This window comes from Chelon labrosus (assembly GCF_963514085.1).
Source record: "Chelon labrosus genome assembly, chromosome: 17".
Classification (NCBI taxonomy): Eukaryota; Metazoa; Chordata; class Actinopteri; order Mugiliformes; family Mugilidae; genus Chelon; species Chelon labrosus.
The window spans coordinates 15,857,710-15,877,191 of NC_140350.1; the positions used below are offsets into that span (position 1 = coordinate 15,857,710).

General features: G+C 46.5%; 3 protein-coding genes across 3 annotated transcripts in view; 1 reads left to right on the forward strand and 2 right to left on the reverse strand.

The window, feature by feature from the left end:
* ccdc90b (coiled-coil domain containing 90B) overlaps positions 1-29 on the forward strand; it is a gene marked incomplete at its 3' end in the record, with an annotated part of 2,424 nt that extends 2,395 nt beyond the window's left edge. The window contains exon 9 of the mRNA XM_084564314.1: positions 7-29. Within this exon, the coding sequence (XP_084420440.1) occupies positions 7-29 (23 nt within the window). The remainder of the gene's footprint in view (positions 1-6) is intronic.
* On the reverse strand, positions 28-10,604 carry pcf11 (PCF11 cleavage and polyadenylation factor subunit; the record flags this gene model as incomplete). The annotated part of the gene is given in 17 exon segments (XM_084564316.1): positions 28-204; positions 500-601; positions 603-684; positions 872-926; positions 929-988; positions 1,071-1,199; positions 1,279-1,339; positions 1,466-2,535; positions 2,538-2,705; positions 3,059-3,202; positions 3,304-3,706; positions 3,930-4,104; positions 4,317-5,320; positions 6,252-6,470; positions 7,454-7,630; positions 7,915-8,040; positions 10,228-10,604. Coding segments are annotated over 17 exon segments (4,395 nt in total), but the record flags the coding sequence as incomplete, so codon positions are not given.
* Positions 10,605-11,154: 550 nt separating this feature from the next.
* Positions 11,155-19,143, reverse strand: ncbp3 (nuclear cap binding subunit 3). The gene is made up of 13 exons (XM_084564811.1): positions 18,827-19,143; positions 18,077-18,142; positions 17,641-17,746; positions 17,416-17,541; positions 17,205-17,330; positions 15,063-15,202; positions 14,866-14,974; positions 14,320-14,419; positions 13,585-13,694; positions 13,197-13,512; positions 12,933-13,117; positions 12,697-12,852; positions 11,155-12,348 (listed from the first exon to the last, which is right to left on the reverse strand). The coding sequence occupies exons 1-13, from the start codon at positions 19,007-19,009 to the stop codon at positions 11,987-11,989; spliced, it is 2,085 nt and encodes a 694-aa protein (XP_084420937.1). The 5' UTR covers positions 19,010-19,143; the 3' UTR covers positions 11,155-11,986.
* Positions 19,144-19,482: the final 339 nt, after the last annotated feature.

A 19,482-nucleotide genomic window follows, 5' to 3' on the forward strand; every position in this document is an offset into this window, starting at 1 on the left:
CCTGAGCTGGGAGGCTTTTATTCTGGTGATGCTGCAGCTCAGACTCACCTCTCCCACCTGGTCCTTGGTGGCTCGGACGATCTGGAACTCCTTCTCCTTGGCAGCGGCCTGGCTCTTCTGTACCTCCTCCTCGTTCTCCTTCTCAAAGAACTGACTCTTGGCTCGCTCCTCCAGGTCAGCGATCTCCTCGAACTCAATCCAGTCCTGGAGGAGAAACACGGCATGACTCAGAGATCAACAATCGATGGGGACGGTTTAAAGTCAGAGTGGATTCTGTTGGTAAGTTAACTAGCGTCTCAGTGCTAGCTTACCAAACAAAAAGTGAATAACACATGTTAGCTTCTTTGTTGATGATAGCACCCCAAGTTAACAACATGTCTCTTGCTAAGCTAACTAGCTACAGTTTTAAACAAACGACCCCAGAGAAATAGTAGAAATGCCCCCGCCGTCGCATCTCTCCAGATTTGTTAGCACGAGTTCAAACCGAGTTCGTTCTTACCCTGAGGGTGTAGTACCAGCGGCGGTGCGTGACCTTCTTGCTGGCGACCTTTCCAGCGTGGTTCTGCCTGAAGTGCCAGTCCAGATGGTCGGCGTACATGTCGGGTCTGGGCGGCAGTGAAGCGCATGCTGCACAGACAGCACTGGTTCCCTGAGTACAGCTTGGTAACCACGCTCTCGTAGCGTCTGAGGGAAAAAAAACAAAACGTAGATTAAATGATTGATCAACCAACCATATTGATTGGGGGCGGGGCTTAATGTGGTGATGGACAGAAGGGTAACCGTCATACACATCATCTGGAGTTGAATTAGTTATCTTTCTTGGGCTAATGTTAAGCTAATGAAGTGGCTAACGTTAACAATCAGGACTCACGGTTTCATGTTGTCGATGCTGAAGCTGGTGAGGTCCGGCAGGTCTTCATCCTCCACTCCTGCTCCTCCTCTTCCTCGTCCTCTGCAGGTGGAGCTAACGGAACCGTGGACGGCGTTTCTGAAACAACAGAAACAAGTCGTTGAAAAGACGTCACTACCAGATACCTGATTTCACATTTGGTTTGTTATCAAACACTGACCGCTGGTGGAGGCGGCCGGAGTGACGTCTGGCTGTGATGGTTTGATGATGCCGGTGGAGATGAGTTTGGACAGAAGGTTGTTGACGTCAACCTGACCGAAGTGGTTCTCTGGAGCGCCGCCCAGTGGAGCTGCAGGGACACAAACATGTTGAGGCCAAAGAGAAACTTTTACAGAAGCTCACGATAAATAATCTGAGCGGAGACTCACGCTGTTGACCGAACGGTCCTGGGTTCTGAGGCAGGAAGGTCTGAGTCAAGGTCCCCATCACCTGGAATCAACATCATTATTTATTGATAGCAACATAGTGGCTAACATACCTAGCTAAGCTAACATAGTGGCTAGCGTTACATTAATTTATTACATTAGTTACATTCATTAGCACGGCGTCACTCACCGGCTGTTGAATGCCGACAGCAGGGGCCGAAGTGTTGAAGAAGGGCCCGGGGCCCGGCTGGCTGAAGGGTGGTGCGGGCTGCATGTTGTAGTTTCCTGCCGGCTGCAGGTTGGACTGCGCCGGGAACGCCACTGGCCCCGCAGGGAACTGGGGGTTCATGGGCTCCGGGAACCGCTGGGGGCCCATGGGGAAGTTCTGCTGGGGGACGACGGGTGTGTCATACATGGGGGCCATCGGCCTCATGGGGGGCTGCAGGTTGTGTTGGGGAGCAAACCTGGGGTGGCCCTGCTGACCTGAGGAGTACTCAAAGCGCGGGGGCCCAGCCTGACGGGACACATTGGGTATGTCAAACCTGGGACCCGGTTGGTTCGGCCCCTCGAAGCGTCCAGGGCCATCAAACCTCATCGGACCCATTTGGTTTGTGGGGCCATCGAAGCACAGGGGTCGCTGCTGGAAACCCATTGGCCCAGCTCCGGGGCCCATGTTGTTAAAGCGACCGGGTGGTTCAAAACGCTGCATCGGGCCCTCCAAGTGGCCGGGCCCCTGTCCGTCATACCTCTGCTGGCCACCGGGCCCACCAAACCTGCCGGGCCCCTGAGGAGGACCATCAAACCGCCCCATACCGTCCCCACCTCTCATGGGGCCTTCCACCCTCTCCACCATGTTGTGATGTGGAGGCCCTCCACCATCGAACCTGCCGGAGGGTTGATGGAGGGGTCCATCATCATAGCGCCCAGGGCCACCGCCTTCATACCACCCTGGAGGTTGAGGTCTGGAGGGACCTACGTGTCCGGGGCCATTGTATCGAGGGGGCGGGTGTCCTCCATCGTGAGGAGGTGTGTGTCCAGGGGAATCGCTGTGCTGTCGGACAGACGGTAGGGGCCCCCCACGGGGCAGCGCCTTGAGGATGGATTTGGGGGGAGGAGGAGGGTGAGGAAGAGGGACATCTAGGTTTAAGGGCCCATCGTCAGAGTGCTCGCTATTGGGGCTCTCGAAGCGCGGGACCGGGCTCACGTCTCCAGTCTCTTTCTGGTGTAGTGGTGACAGACGCTCGCGCTCAAACCTCGGGTGGCGGCGTCCACAACTCCAACCACGGGGCCCGAGGGAGGAGAGGGGCCCTCGGGCCTCCGTGGGTCTGCGTTGGGGCCGTACCGTCGTGGGGCGTCATAGCTGCTCTTCTGCTCCTCTCGATCGTCGTAGTGTTGGCGCTCCGTCAGCGGCGACGTCCACTCCCTCTCACCTGGAAACAACACAGATTCGCAAACTTCTGTTACCGACGACGACGCCTACAGCCCCTGAAAACCTAAAGCTCCTGACCTCTGAGCTCTAACTCAGGATGTCCTGACTGGTATCAGGCTTCAGCCAAACCTTTTTAAATCAAAAAGCATCAAAACTTCCTCTGTTTTAGTGGCAGTTGGCCAATATCAAAACTGCCAAAGATCTGAAGAAAATAAAGAGAAGATGACGAAGAAGAACAGGAAGAAGACGAAGGTGACCAAGAGCCATTAAAGATCAGATGGGGACGTCCCTGGTTGCATGAAAGCTGCCAACAGGAGTAAAAAGATCAGAGCAGCACTCGGATCGCGGACTTACTGGACTCTCTGGGGTTGATCCTCTTCCTGAAGTGAAGGCCCGGTAGAGACTTCAGGGTGGGGAACTCTTTGCCGTGGTTGTACTCCTCAATCATGGGGGCCAGCGGGGCCCGAGGCTCTTCCCTCTCTTTACTCCTCCTTTCACCTGGAAGTCAAGAACCGACACATCAGTCAAATGTTGAATTATGTCTTTTTTTTTTTTTTTTCAATCAACCCAAAATGTGTCAAGCTCCGCCCCCAGCTCACCTTGTCGGTCCCGTGGCACCCGGCTGTATTTATGTGGCGCCGGGTGTCCCACGCTCCGGCTGCCGCCCGTCTTCTCGCCCTGCTCCGAGTCCTCGCCGTCCCCTGGTTTGTCCTCAGCCTCCCACTCCTCTCCAGCTCGGTGGTTAACCTGCGTCTTCCTCAGCTTGGACTTGTGTTCATAGTACGTCAGCTCAGCCGGGTCCATGCCGTCGTGTGGGCGGGGCTGAGTGGCAGCGGCCATGCTCAGCGGCGGCTGCTTCTTGGCGGAGAACTCGTCTGAGTCGTCCCAGCTTTCCGAGCGTTGCTGCTTCTCCTCCTGGTACTGGAAGAAATGTTTGATCTGGTGCGCCATGTTCAGGAAGACCTCCTGAGAAATCTCTCCGCTCTGTAGACGTCTGCTGGCCTGAAGACAAGAATATAGAGAAACATCTTTAGATTGCAGACGTTACTCTGACCTGATCAGTGAAATGTGAATCCAGGTAACAGGCTGTATCAACACTGATCTCTTGGACACTTGTTAAATTCTACATATGTCTTTCCAGAGTTGGATCTCAGCTCGCTGTGCCGCTTTGATGTCACAGAGGAAATGGTTGTTGTTGAATATTTTTCTATCTTGGATAACATACCCTCCTCAGCAGATCCTTCTTGGAGGCCGAGTTCAGGACTTCTGGTATTTGCAAGTTGGCGTCCACGCTGAGGCGATGCTTCGGGGTTCGAGGGGTGGTGGGACGGGTCGGGGTGCTGTGGGACTTGTGTCTCTGAGCTACAGGCTTCAGGTGCGACTCCTCTGGCGGCTTCACGCTGAAGAAAAACACAAAAAGTATTTTATTACTTTGATGACAGCCTCTTGGCCTCCTAGAGAACGTGATCACTATTTAAATCATTTAACTCTCTATGGTACAAAAAAATAATTTGTGGTGTTATTCTTGCTTAATGTTAGACACAGTAACGATATCAGCAAAAATGTTCATTATTTTATTTTTAAGGTTTTAGATGAAAGTAGAAAGACTCACTGCTTGTTCTCCTCCCAGCCGCTCCTCCAGCGGTGAGGTGCCTCCTTTGACTCTTTTCCTCCCCCATCGTGGCTTCTTGGGGAGTGGGAGTCTCTGGACTCGGAGCGCCGGTCCTCCGTTGGCCTCTTTGACCTCCGGCCATCCGACTGGATCTTCTTGGGCGCCGGCCGCTCTTCTCCTCTGCCGGGTTCGGTGCGGACCCTCCTGGGCTTGGCAGCTTTGTGGGATGGGGACGGGGAGCTGCTGCGAGCTCGGCTCTTGGGCGACCGCCTGCCGTCCTTTCTCTTGGGCGAGGTCGCGGGGGAGCGAGACCTGGACCTGGAGTGGGTGCGTTTGCGGGCGTGTGTCCGGGTGTTGCCTCCGGCCTTGAACTCGACTTTCTCGACCGTCTCATCTCTGCTGTGTTTGACCACCGAGCCGTTCACCAGCTTTCCTTTGCCAAACCTCAGAGGCTCTACTGCCCGGGACGCCTCCTCTCTGTCCTTCTTTTCGGTGCATCTCTTCTTCTCCTTCGTCTCGTCGTCTTTTACCTCCTCTGTCTTGTCCTGCGGCCGTTTCTTCAGCCTGGGATCTTTCTTGGGGCCGTCGGTTGACTTCTGAATGTCAATGTCCACCGGTCTGTTTTTACTCGGGGCGCTTTTAGCCATCGGTGACGGAGACTTGGACTTGGGCTTCTCCTCCAACACGTCTTTCCTCGGCGTCCTGGCTTTGTCCGGCCGGGAGGATTTTTCCAGCAGCCTCTTCTCAGGGGTGACGACATGAAGACTGCCTGTCGAGGGTGGGCTGTCCTTCTTTGTGGCAGATGGGTCTTTGGGTTGGGAGGAGGCAGTGGGCAGACTGGAGCGGTTCAGACGGGGGTCTCTGGTGGAGGGCTTGGTGTCGGCTGCTGGAGGCGGAGGGATCCAGGGTCGGACGCCGGGAGCCGATTGGCTGACAGGCTTGGACGCCAAGCCGGGCGCCGCTGGAGCGGCTGACGTCACCGATGGCAACGTAAACCCACCAGCCTGGAGACAAAAAAAAAAAACAACGGTTGGTACCGGTGGTCCTGAACACTTTATCTTCTAAAGACTCTTTTTTTATTTGTGTAAAGTTTACTTCAAATTGACTTTTTGTTTTCCTTCTGGTTGGTCTGCTGACCCACCAATCAAGAGGGCTCTTACTCTTTAGTCTAGCCTACCAGGTCTGTAATCTGTGTTACTGTTACCATGGTCCATTCCCATGTAAAAAAGCATCGGTTACAGAAGATTAGAGAACGTCATGTTGTTGTTCATCATCACATTCTACCATTCTACACAATACAGAATCCATGACAGTATTGACTCATATGGATGTTGTGCACTCCACTGACTAACTTAAATATCTTCGTGTAGTAGTAGTAGTAGTAGTAGTAGTAGTAGTAGTAGTAGTGGTAAAAGCTCTGTGTGTAAAGGCCAAGATGTCGGTGCTGCTCATTAGAAGATGGACATCACGAAGGATGATGAGGCAGCTGATTACAAACGGTTCAAAAACTCCATACGAGTAATACAGGCTCGTGCTTTAATACAGGCTTCTTTTGAAACGTATATATTTTTATTAATCTCCATCTGTAACTAAAGCCGTCAGAAAGTGTAGTGGCGGAGTGGAGGCAGTCAGCAATTAAAACTTGTAACTGTGATTCTTCAAAAACGTGACCAGTCGACAAGAGCTGGTCCAGGAAGAGGAAATGATCACACATAAAACTGAAAACCAGTGAAAAGACGAGTCATTTCTCCAATGTCAGTGGCCGTCTCGTTTCCATGTTACAGGCTCAACAGTTTTCTGTGAAATGTGGCTATCGTTTGTTTAACCTAGCAACCTGACAAAGGGTAGGAGCCCAATGATTGGTGGTCAGCTGACCAATCACAAAGATTTTAATTGGCCTGTGAATGGGACATGAGCTGCCCTCGTTGTTCCTACCAACTGTGCCTTGGTTTGCTCCAGCTCCAACTCGATCTTCTTCTGCTGAAGCTCCAGAAGCTGCTTCTGTTTGGCCAGCAGCTGCTGCCGGATCAGCTGCTCCTGGGTGAGGCTGGACTGGCTGGTGGGTACAGGGGCTACAGGGGCTGGCTTTGGAGCAGGTGCTGGAGTTGGGGCAGGCTGGGCAGGGGCTGGCTGCGGAGAGGACGCCTCTTCAGACTAGAAGAGGAGACGAAGAGAAAGCTGTTCACACTATGAACGACTTTTAACGATGGGCCAGCTCAACTTTGCCTGCAACACTGACCTTGCTACGCTAGCAACAAGCTACAATGTATTTTCAATGGAATAGATATGGTCGTACAATAAATCATTTCCAGTATTGATTAATCCAAGCTTCTTCAACTATTTATAATTTGTGTCCATTAATATTTTGGACTAATATCCCAGACGTGTCTCCAGATGTTTTCTTTCTCTCACCAACAGTAGATTTTGAGATTTGGGACAAAATATTTATGGGGCAAATTATTAAAGATAAATCATAAATTCAAGTATCAGATCCTGAGGTCACCATTGGTTTCTGATTCGATATAATAAAAAAAATTTAGTTTTAATCAGATTTTCATCACCGATTTATTTACTACAGTGAAAACATTTCTGGATTTCTTTTGACCTTGTAAATTATGATGTTTAACTTTTTTTTTTTTTAAGTTGTATGTGTAAAGTTGGTCTCGAAAATGTGGGTGAATATCGGGTTGAACCAGATGTGAAAGACCAGATAATCAGACACGAGGTTTGAGAACACCAACCCGACACAAACAGCACCAAGATAATATTGGACCAAATAAAAACAAAACTAAATGTTGGATCTGTTTGATACAAAAACACACAAAGAGAATAATCGGTCAACACCCCAACATGGAACCGACCAACTTCTCCCAACTACATATTTTGTGAGGTCAAGTTGTTCTGAGTCTCTCCGTTGGGAACTGATTCTGCTCCAGGAAAGCTCTGTTGGTCCAATCAAGTGTAATTAGTTTAAATAGCCCTCATGTATTTCTTTTCTCTGCATCAGTTGAAACTCGCCCTATAATGAAATCCAGAGAGCACCAAGCTAGCAAGCTACATCTAAAAGCCAAGGATGAATCCAATGTAAACTACAGTGCAGCAACAAAGCCAGATCTGCCTCAGCCGAACATACGCACCTGTTTTAGAAACTTGGGGTTGATGTGAATGCTGGCAGTGGGTGGCAGCGACTTGATGGGCCATGCCGGGTCCACAGAGTTGACCCGGACGTCCAGCGCATACAGCTTCTTCAGAGGAAACACATCGTCCCATGTCGAACGCAGCTTGAACAAACTCTTTCGAGTGTTTTCATCCACCTACAAACAGAGGACATGACTTGGTCCACAGCTACCAACAAAATGTAAATAAAAAAAAAACATCACACCAAACTCTACATGTTTTAAATTTAAAATGTAGGCTAAGTAATCCTTCCAAGCCACACTTATTAACAGCTATGGCATTTAGTGTAGCAGCAGAGTGCAGGAGACTACACAAATAAAGCAAGCGACACAAACAGGAAGTGTGGTTGACTGTTAAGACTGTCAGTGCTTTTCTATAAAATATTTTAAACAATGCTAAACAGCAGCAAAGAGAACTGTACCTTTTCAAAGACACATATAAATGTAGTGATTAGGTTTTTAGCAAACACTGCAAGGTACTCTCCTCCAACATTCTTCACTATGGAATCCACTAAGTACAAAACTGGAAGCTTCTCGGCAGCTGGCGCCTGGAGCAATAGAGAACTCGACAAGTTTAGAAAACAACAGGGGTTATAGAAAAAAACATTTTAGAAGACAGCCAACAAATACTCAAAGGGTTTACAACTTGACAGGATTTAACCAGGGATCAACGCCCTCCCGCTCACCACCCGCTGAAAAAAAAAAAACAAAAAAAATCAAAAATATGAAGAAAAAAGGTGGGAAAACATCCACCCATAGTCCACAATTAAGTTTCTTCATTCAGGAATAAAAACTCCACACAAAAAAAAAGTTAAGCTTCTGTAATTTTCAGCAGGTGACAGTTTGTTCAGTCCGAAAACATGGATCTCATGGGAGATACGGATCCAGAGGGCAGGAAAAATATGTCCAAGGAGCTCAGTCCAGTCTTCAGGAAGCTGTTTTGTTTTTTTGTTTTTTTTGTTTTTTTTACCTCCAAAGAGGGGTTTCTCCTTAAACCCCTCTTTGTACTTTTACCGCAGCGCCTCGTCGACGGGTTCAACGCCACACCCAGTGTAGTTTATTCACCCGCACTTGTAAAGTTTGACCCTTTAGAGTTTTGGTTTCTTCCCCCGGTGGTTTAAAAACACTAGGAACCCGTCAGAAAATCAGGTCGTATGGTTTTAAGGCTGCCGTTAACTTCTGAACTGTGCAGCACAAGACACCACCGAGCAAGTCTGAACAATGTAAAAATGCAAACCAGAGTCATACCAATAAATTTACACTGGGAAATAAAAAATGACAAAAAGCACATTTCACATTTTTTATTATAAACATTTTAACCATTCAAGAACATTTCATTAATTCAAATATCCACTAGAGAATTAAAAAGCAGAGAAACTTTTTTTTTTTTTTTTTAAGTTTCCGATTCGATCATATGACCAAAGTTTTCGCCACTGGTGTTAAAATGCAAACACTGACCACAGACGTGTAAAGTCAGGCAAAGCTAGCCACTCAAATGCATTTCTATAGCGGCCCCCGCCCCCGTCTCCCCAACACTGTTTATTAACAATAGATTAATGGTATGGTAACATTGGTGTGGCCTCCATCAGCAGTTATGAGGACAATGACTGCAGGAAAACAGGAGGCAAGCGGCCAAAAAAAAAGTCTAAATCCACCTTAAATAAACCGCACAGCTCTGAAAAATGAAGCATTTTACTTTCCTGTGTTGATTATATAACTGTTCAAACAGCTGATCTATTTATAATCCATTTGAGGGTCTGTTTAAGGCAGTGTCACAGGTTAAGAGTTAAATATCTGGACCATGTCACATGGTCAATAACGGAGTAGTTTGTTAAATATCTGCATGATTGTGCTTCAACTGCCTTCTTAAACGTTTCAGAAGCTAAACCATTTCACATTTAATGTGTAGTTAAATATTATAAACACGAAAGCCATTTAGCCAACAGCTCTGTTAGCACATTTCTATTTATAATCCACGCAAGGGTCTGTCTTCAAAGGCCTTATCGTGTGTTAGAATTAAATATCTGGACTCGATGATGAAGTTCAATAACGGAGTAAAATCTTAGCATGACTGTTGTTGCTCCTGAGCACTTCAACAGCTTCCTTAAGCGTTTGAGAAGCGAAATCTGTATTTAATTAAATATTAAACATAATACATTTAAAACTTTCGGTTCTATGTTTTGATGTAGTTTTATGTCGGTTTTTCCGTGTTCAGAATTTTTGAATATAAATAAAGTTTGTTTTCAATTCAAATCAACACCGTAACCTTGGCAACCACATAATTCTCCAACTGCCCTAAAACAAAGTCAACACTGTTTTCAGTGCAAAATCGTTAAATTATTCATTCAAGTCTAACACATAATCCAAATATTAGAGCTGCTTTTAAAGTGGATTTTAACTTTTAACCTAAACGGTACCACACCAAGTTAAAAATGACTTCAACTAACTGCGGCGGAGTTTCGATAAAATACTTATAAGAGAAATAATCAACTAAAACGCATTTTCACTTTTAATACATATTTTTTTAGTGACTAAATAAATGCAGAGCCTCTGCAGAGCGTTGCTATCCAGAACGATTTATTTTATTTTATTTTTTTTTAGGAACCGTGTTTGGTCGACACGTCGTGTGAGCCGCCATGTTTAGCTACCAGCTAGCTTAGCCGCCTGGGGCCTGGTACATACATACATCCATACTTAAGCATCTGAAATTCAAAGTATTCTATATTTATAAAAACCTTGCTTATTTGTGCTTCAATAATTGCGACGATATCCTTGGCGAAGTTGACGTTTTCCTCGGCCAGGATGGTCAGCATGTTGATGTGCGGCTTGCTGTTGAATGTCAGGTCTTCCAGCGAGGACTGATAGTCTCGGCGGGCATCTTCCCTCGCCGCGCTGTCGTCCATGTTTGAGCTGAGCGACCCGGGAAAACCTACTCGAGCCTTATCGGTAGCATAACCATTTATCAGCAGGCAGTCCATGAACTCATGAGGCTAACTTTCTGATCTGACTCGGTGAGAAACAACCACCGGTTTGGGCTTTTTTTTTCAGCCGCTGCCTGTCACTCTTCTCTCTCCGCTTTCAACGACAAGAAAATGGCGACAGTAACTGAAGGCCTCGCACGTCACGGAGGAGGATTTTATAACTGCCGTGACGTCAGCTCGCTCCGATTGGCTGGTACTGTGCCGCGTTCAACGGGTCTCTGATTATGACTGGGTGGAGAGGTTGAAGGAAAACCAAATGTGCCAATCAGTGAGGCTTTATGATTATATAAAGAAGGAAGATTACCCAACAAACAACACGAGATCTAAGCGTGGCGGTGATTCATTTATCAATATTATCAAATAAATTAATTTAATTATGGGATATAATAAAATATAATAAGTTATCAAATATGTAAAAACATGCTGTAAATTTAAATAACTGATATATATATATATATTTCATTTTAATTCCACTTTAAAAATTTGTAATTTTTTCTGGTTTCTGACTCAAATCTCTTATTAATATTTTTACTTACTACTAATTAATGATACATCATTAATTAATAGAGATTCTGACATTTTATTTTTTCATCTGAATCAGTTTGGTGCCAAATTACGCATCAGTGTGTAATTATCCGCATTTGATGCTAATAATAATAATAATAAAAATAGGAACTCATCTGTGGCCCTCAAAGGTTTAATTAAAAAAAGAAAAACACAAATCAAGTAACCAGACTGACAGAAATACTGCAGATGTACACAGGTGACTAAAAAAAATGTCCCACAACCAGTTTTCACGTCTGTTTTTCTTAGAGTCATCATCTCTTTCCATTTCTCGGGGGACGGTGTGAACACGGCTGGGGGGGGTTTAGTTCAAGTCACCTTCTCGCTTTGTTTTCATGTTATTGATGTCTAGGTTTGCCTTTGTCCACTGCGAAGAATCTTTGAGTAACGATCCTGTACGAGGCACCAACACCACGGCCAGGGCGCAGGAATGATTACTGATGATAAACAGAGTGGCAGCAGGTTTCCCATGATGCTCCGGAACAGAGTTCAGATGTTTTTCCACGTGGACAGGTTCGGGAGGAGATGATGGGTCACAGATATGGTTTCTGGGAATCGTCATGTCTTTTACAGCAGTTTGTTTGAGTAAACTCTCCAGGAAAATAAAAAGTGTAGCATCAAACACAAACTGGACGTGATGGAGCTGACAGATCTCATTCAGTGAAACTAAATCAGGACATTTCACCGTTAAGTCAAACTCTACCAGGAGGACAACACCAGAATTTTTGATGTGGGATACGATCAGGCTGCGCAAGGGCTTTTATTTTGAAAACTGAGAGATTCTTGTTGCTCTGAGTTTGACTTCCTGTCGGCAGATTGATTCTGAAACCAGACCAAAAACCTCCACCCATGCACTGCAGTAACATGAAATGAAAATAAACCCTCACACCTCCTGATATCGTCTGTGTTTTTACTGGAGAAACAAACTCCTCCTCCTCTTCTTCTTCTTTCAGGCGTCGGAGTCATCGCTGCTTTCTCGGCTGATCTCAATCTGCAGAGACGGCAGGTTGTCCAGTCGGCTCTTCTTCATTCTGTGAGTCAGACTCTCCTGTTTCTGTTTGATCATGGCGCCCCACACCTTCTGCAGCGTCGAGTCGTCTTCCTCCTCCACCTCCTCATCCTCCCCATCGCCTTCTCTGTCACCTTGTCTCCTCCCACTGCTGCTGCCGCCACCGTCTTTCCGTCCTGAAGCCCCTGGATGTGAAGAGGAGGAGGAAGAGGAAAAAAGCCCCAGTGAGCTGCTGCCGCCAGATCTGCGTTCATGACGTCCGCCATCGTCATCGCCAGAGCCAAGTCTGCTCCACAGCCCACCTGCAGACAGTAGGGAGGTGAAGGGTCTTATTGCTGTAAGATAAGAGAACTTTACAGGAAATTTACTGCTTTCCTAAAATGAACCCTAATGGTGACATTATAGGTGAAGCTAATGGCTAAACAAGCAAACAAAGGCGATTCTAACAGCTAGCATGCCAGCACTGCTTTCCATCAGCGTGTTTCTGCTCATATAACCTCTAAAATTAAACTAGGTAGATTTAAATCAACTTTTTCCTCTATGTGGATGTTAGCAACCTTTAGCAGATCAACAATCAAATCAGACAAAATGTTTTAGAGCTGCTCTCTGAGATAATAAAGTTTGAAGTTATTAAACGAGGTGTTGTGTACCTGACTTCCTGTCTTTGGATGAGGCTACGCCCAGTCTGCGATGCACGTCTCTGGGTGGCTCCCTGGCCGGGGGCGTGTCTCTTGGGGAGGAGGCAGGGGATGGGGAGCGGTTTCTGTCTGGAGAGTATCGTCTCTTCCCAAGCCGCTGGCGTACATCTGCAGAAGAAGAAAAAACAAGAAGAGTCGTGAGTCTTCGTCAGAGCTGCAGGAGGACACAACCTGAACCAACGGCTCACCTGTCTTCCCACCAGCAGCCACCAGGGGGGGCTGTCTGTGCTGAGAGTGTCCCTGTCGCTTCTCCTCCAGCAGCTGTCGGACGTCTGTCACCTTGGCAGGCGACGGGGCTTTGGTACTGCTCTGCGACGCAGACGCCGATGCCGATGCCGACGCCGACGCCGACGCCGACGCTCCGATCCTGTTCCTGTCGAAAACAAAAATGAAGCGGCGTTAAAACAAGTGAGGGGGACGTGGTGAGGGGGGCATGTGTGTGCGGCTCTGACCTGATGCTCTTCAGGTGGGTATCCAGCTCGTCGGCGTACATCGTCATCTTCTTACTCTTCTTTGGCGACGGCGTGGAAATCATCTTCAGCTCCAGGTCGTAGTCCATCTCATCCGACTCCGACCACGGAGACGGAGAGCGCCCGCCCCGGGTGCGAAGCCCCGTACCCAGCGAGCGTGAGCCGACAGCGGATTTTTCTCCCTTTTCCTTGTACTCCACCACCCTGTCGTCTGAATCCATGTCCTCGTCGCCATCGTCATCGTCATCCTCCTCCTCCTCCTCCTTGATGGGCTCCTCCGGCAGGTTGACCAGGTCGGCTGACGGGAGGAAGAAGACAACTCAGACCCTCGAAGCCTTGACAAATAAACTTTGTAAGTGCGAGTTTGTACCCGAGTGTCGGTGAGTGTAGGGAGGGGTGTGTCCCATGCTGTCTCCAATCAGTGGCTTCTTGCTCTTGATGACGTCTCTCTGGATGCGCCGGTTGTGATACCTCCTCTTCCTGAACGGACCAGACACAGAACATCTTTATTAACATTTACTTTTACTGCAACAACCTTCAAAACGACACATCAGCACCTCCTTACTGAAATCATTTCTCATCCAGATCACCTCAATGACGAAGCTAAAGGGAATGCTAAAGGTGAAGCTAATGCTAATGGTGATACAAATGGCAAACATAGGCATGGAAAACATGATGTAACAGCTAGCATGTCAGCGCTACTTCCCATCAGTGTGTTTCTGCACATACAGACCGCTAAAACTAAATATTCTAACCTAAGTAGGCGTTAGGAACCTTCAGCAGATCAATAATTAAATCAGACTCAACTCTATGGATGAGAATTAAAAATAAGAAAACTGATACCCCTGAATAAATCTGAACTTTTGTTGAATAGTGTAACTAAGTAAAAGGTAGATTTCTGTGTTTTTATGTCTGTGAGACGGGTCTCAGTCTGGTGAACTGGAAACACCTTCATGTTCTTGGTGATAACCCAACAATTCATTCTCTCTGGAACAAAAGCTTCTTTTAGTTTATCAATCAACATGCTAATGACGTGATATTGTTAAGCTCTGATTCAGATTTTCTTCATTAATATTCCTTCAGTGATCAGATGTCTGAGTCTCACCAGGAGTTGCTGAGGATTCCCTTCATGCCTCCATAGTTAGGGTTTCCGTACTTCATGTAGTATCTGCTGCGCCGAGCAGCACCAAGCTCCTTCTTGTCCTCTAAAAAATAAAAAATAAAAAACAAGTAAAACACAAGTACAAAACATGTACAGGATGTTCACCGCATGTATGTGTTCAGATGTTGACTAATCTTCACAGTGTCTGACATTAATCTGCTCTGGATCAGAACCATGAACAGCGGCTTGTTGACTTGGGGAGATGATTGATATTATGGAACAAGCTGTAAAGTCTCTCACATGTTAAGATCAAGTTATTTCTTGATCTCCATCTGACGCAAAAGGCAATGCTAAAGACGAAGCCAAAGGAGATGCTAATAAGAAGGCTAAAGGCCATTTGTTGGGAACTGATTCTGCTCAATCACAGATCTGGTGGGCCAATCAGACCATGTGGGTGGGGCTTAATGAGCGCCATGGAGTTGAATAAAGGTTAGCGTTAGTGTGAATGTATTATATCAATGGAAGGTCCTATCAGAGACAGACACTGACCTTGCGTGGCAAAGCGTAGGAAGAGCTTGTTTCCTTTGAAGGGTTTGATGGCCGGTCGCAGGTCGTTCCTCATCAGAGACTCTCTCTCCGCCCCCGACAGGTCGTCCACCTGAGACAGACACGACCGTTAGTTATTGATCTGTTATCAGAACCCATCGATTATCTTGTTTGTTCTCTAGGAGTCAATGTTGCTTAACCTGACCGCCGTCCGGCTTCAGTGCCGCCACCTCTCCGTCGCCGTCTTTAACTTCCACATCCTCGCTGCTCTTCTTCGCCGTTTCCTCCACATCTTCATCTACCTCTCCCTCTTCATCATCATCTTCCGACCTTTGATGACCTGTAATATTAAAATTGAATAAATAAATAATATAATAATGAATAAAACATACCCATGATGCTCTGCAGCTGTGTTCACGTCCATTTCTTCTGTGACCAAGAGGTTGATGAGGTAAAACTAATATCTGATGATAATGTTATTCAAAATACATGATCTGATACATGATGAGTTGACGGTAGTCGACCAAAACTGTCAAGGTGCCACAAGCCCTGTGGATATAAATGAGGACGGTGCATCCAGAAAATATTCACAGCACTTCACCTTTTCCACATTTTGTTATGTTACAGTCTTATCCCAAAATTGATTAAATTATTTTTTCCCCAAAAATCAATAAAGAAAGTAAGAAATCACATGTACATAAGTATTCACAGCCTTTGCCATGAAGCTCAAAATTAAGCTCAGGTGCATCTTGTTTCTACTGATAATCCTTGAGATGTTTCTACAGCTTAATTTGAGTCCACCTGTGGTAAATTCAGATAGATAGATAGATAGATAGATACTTTATTAATCCCGAGGGAAATTCAAGAGTTGATTAGACATAATTTGGAAAGACACACACCTGCCTATATACAGGCATGCAAACTGGTCAGGGGTCAAAAAGGTGAGAAGAGTGTGAAGAGGGAAATGGCCACGAACACCCCCCCCCCCCCCCCCCCTTGGTAAACAGAGATTTACAAAGACAACAGACTACAAATTCACTAATTTTTACCAAAAAAAAAACTTTTGAGCCATTGAGCCTGAACAGCTCAATGGCTGTTTTTCCTCGGGCCTGAAGGGCATATTTCACTGCTGGGCCTTTATTTTACTCAAGCACATCGCGGTCCAGGCCTTTATTGGAAGGACGCCAGAATTAGAGGCAGGCCTTAATTTCTATTTGAGCAAAACGAACTACGAGTAGAATGAATAAAAACAAGATTTTGTGTCTATTTGAACCTATAAAATACTAGGTTCATTTATTGAAAACGTACCGTTACCATAACATGGTATGCATACAGAATATTAACAACAAATGAGCGGCGCGACGCGGTCGGAGCGCACTGAGGACAGTGAGTCCGCTGCCGGTCGGCAGTCGCGCCGGGAGCGAGTGGGACCCGTCCCTCCCCGCACGGAGAGAGGGCGCAGTGAGCACTGATTCCACGACCCCAGGGACCCCAAGTGAGATGCGGGGGGTCGCTGTAAAGCTCGCGGCCGGAGCCGACGAGCCACCTTCGCCCCGAGCACTTCCAGGTCGACCCAGAGCCGGTCGCGGCGCACCGCCACGGAGGAAATGCGCCCGGCGGGGGCCGGCCGACGCCGGGGAGAGGTCCCGCTGAGGGGATCCTCCCACACCGTGCCGCCGAAACCCTGACCCGCCGAGATGACCGGCCTTTATTTACCTCCGCTGACAGCGAGACCGGCAAATGTTGGAGACCCGGCCGCTAATGGAATACAGGCCAATATTAGAGGATTTACGGTATATAGAACATTATATTATTATATTATTAAAATATATTAAAATAAAAGTCAACGAGTAGGCTACCCCCCCCCCCCCCCCCCAAATATTTTCTCCTCGGATTTGCACGAATCACATAAGTCACCCAATTTGGATTAAAAACGGCGAATTTCGCCGAAAGGTGAGGAGTTTGCATGCCTGTATATAAGGTCTCATAGCTGACATGCATGTCAGAGCACAAACCAAGCATGAGGTCAAAGGAATTGTCTGTAGACCTCTAGCACAAATCTGGGGAAGGGTACAGAATGATTTCTGTACTATGTATTATGTTCAGACATTAAACTGGTTCTGAATGTCCAGTTTTATTAACTTTAATTTTAAGTTTCAGAAAGTAAATGATCTATTTGGTCTAAAGACTAAGTATAAAATGAATGTTGTTAGTTGCAGTTTGACCAAATGTAATAATTAAAAGTTGACAAAAATGCAATGACTTTTAAAAGCAAACTAAAACTATGCGAGATAAAAATGACTAAAATGGCCATCAGCGTGAATACTGCTTATAGTCTTGACCTTTGCTCTGCTCGCCCGGCTCCTCTGTGCTCTCCGTCTCCGTGGCAACAGCATCTGGGTCAGGCATCCGGCTGGCGTTGATGAGGGCTCGGGTGGATGTGTCATCGTCCAGCCAAACCACGTTACCTAGGAAACGATGAGGCGGCATTCGCAAGTTTAGTTGAAGCGCCGGTGGTTTAGTGGTCGTGGACGCATTGAACATTTTACTCACAGGACGTGTCGTCGATCCACTCAATGTGCGCCGGAGGATACTCCTTAAAATACCCAAAGACGTCCTGCGTGCTCATGTCATCCACGCCCGTCACATAAATCGCCTCCATGCGCAGCCGGGGGATGGCTGAGCACCACCACAGAAGAAGAAAATGACAACAGGTTCAGCACCAAACGTCAAAGATGTGGGTGGGAGGGTTGGGGGGAGTGAACAACGGGTTCATACCTTTCTTCATGGTATCTTTGTCCAAGAAAACGTTCCTCTGGACGACGTTCTCTTCGCTCTGGAAATGAAAACGCCTCGCTCGCTTCTCTTTTCTTTCGATCGCCTCCTGATGAAAACACAGCACTTCTCTTAAATATCAGTTAATATGCTGAAGATGTCAGTAATGATCAGTATCAGGAGATCAGATCAGAACAGATCTGATCGTTAGAAGTTATTTATTTCAGGTCTGACATAAACCTTTCATTGGACTGAATCCAGTCTAGAACAATACAAGGAAGAAAAGACTTTAGGAATCTAGGATAATTTAACATCAGATCACGTCTCACTATTAAAAGATCAGGATTAGATTGGGGCATCCCTAATAATGAATTCAGGTTAGGGTTTATAAAACTTAAAAATAACCGAGGACCAGAAGATGACGATGTGGAAGTTGTACCTTTGAGTTGACATCGATCCCAGTGATGAACGCTCCAGCCTTGTTCTCATAGCGTCGACTGGTGTCCTGTAAAAACACAGAGGAAGATGTTTGTCAGATTTCAGATCATTTGGTCTCGGTCTCTGCCAAGGTCAGAAAGTTCTGTAAAAAAAATACATACAAAGGCAACGTTACCCCTTAAAATGTGCAGAAAAAGACATTTAGTCTGGTGTCAAAAAACATAATTTAACGTATCAACATTTAACTCAGGCCGTCAGTAAACACCAGTGACCTTCATTTCTACTGTTGACATGTGTCTTTCTTCACTGTATGTCAATGGGAAGATTATCAGGAGCAAAAGCTGGAAAAATCACAAAAAGAAAGCCTATAATTGTAATTAGTTATAAGCCGAATTAATCACTGACTGTGCATTCACTGAAATATATTTCAAACATTAAAGGTTTTTAACTATTTGTGTCATTTTACTGGTAAAAACATTCAACGTCCATGGAGTTTGGTCCACAAAAACAGCACGTGAAGCAACCAGCAACAAATGAGTGAATAAAAACACGGAAGCGTCCCACGTCCGATAATTAACGAGTCCAGGGTTAAAGCGGGTAAACGTTGACAACTGTTAGTCGCGGAGCTTAAAAAATCTGCCGGAGATGCAGCCGGGAGTCTCAGTTAACATACAACGACACTCCCCGCGGATCCGCCGGCCGTAGGAGACGCCAGTCCCCGGTCTGCCACGGGCCTAGTCCGGGCGCTTACCGGCAGCAGCTCCTTCAGAGAGCGGTTAACAGGGATGTCCTCCGCCTCGAGCTCTCCCTCCTCCACCTCCATCGGTTCGGCTTCGCGGGCGTCCCGGTCCGACTCGGAGTCAGAGTCCGATTCCGAGCGGTCCGAGCCGCTGTCTGATTTCAGCGACACCTGTAAGCTGCGCACTGCCGCCATGGCGCCGACCGAGCTGCGAAACAACGGCTGCGCTGCTGCGGGGAGTCCGTAACCCGGTAATGGTCCGCCGACTTCTTCTTCTACGGTGTCACAGCGGTCAAAACATCACAGCGGAGCATTGCCGCCCCCTGGCGAATAATGTTGTGTTCAATGTATTTTTTTATTTTCATACAACATTTATTTAAATAAAAAAATTAATTTAATGCAGGATAAACTGAATAAAAAACAAGACCACACACCAATGAGAGGAAGAAAGTTTATGACATCAGGTTTTCATTTACAGTTTTTCTTCACGATAAAGAACAGAAACAGAAACACATCTTATATTTATGCTACATCATCTTTTCAAAAGTACATCATTTATTTTTGCAGACATTGAAGAAGACAAGCATTCGTCGCTATCAGCCCCACAGAGGAAGATCCACAGAACTTCACTTTAGTGCAAAACAAATAACTTTCACTTTTTGCATCGA

What these genes read in the sequence shown, in the direction of transcription:
- ncbp3 (XM_084564811.1), bottom strand. Translation starts at nt 19,009, where the DNA reads ATGGCGGCAGTGCGCAGCTTACAGGTGTCGCTGAAATCAGACAGCGGC. An exon ending in CCTACGCTTTGCCACGCAAG is followed by an intron (nt 14,420 to 14,865) that starts GTCAGTGTCTGT and finishes TTTATTTTTTAG; the next exon opens with AGGACAAGAAGGAGCTTGGT. An exon ending in ACCCACCTGAAGAGCATCAG is followed by an intron (nt 13,118 to 13,196) that starts GTCAGAGCCGCA and finishes TGTTTTCGACAG; the next exon opens with GAACAGGATCGGAGCGTCGG.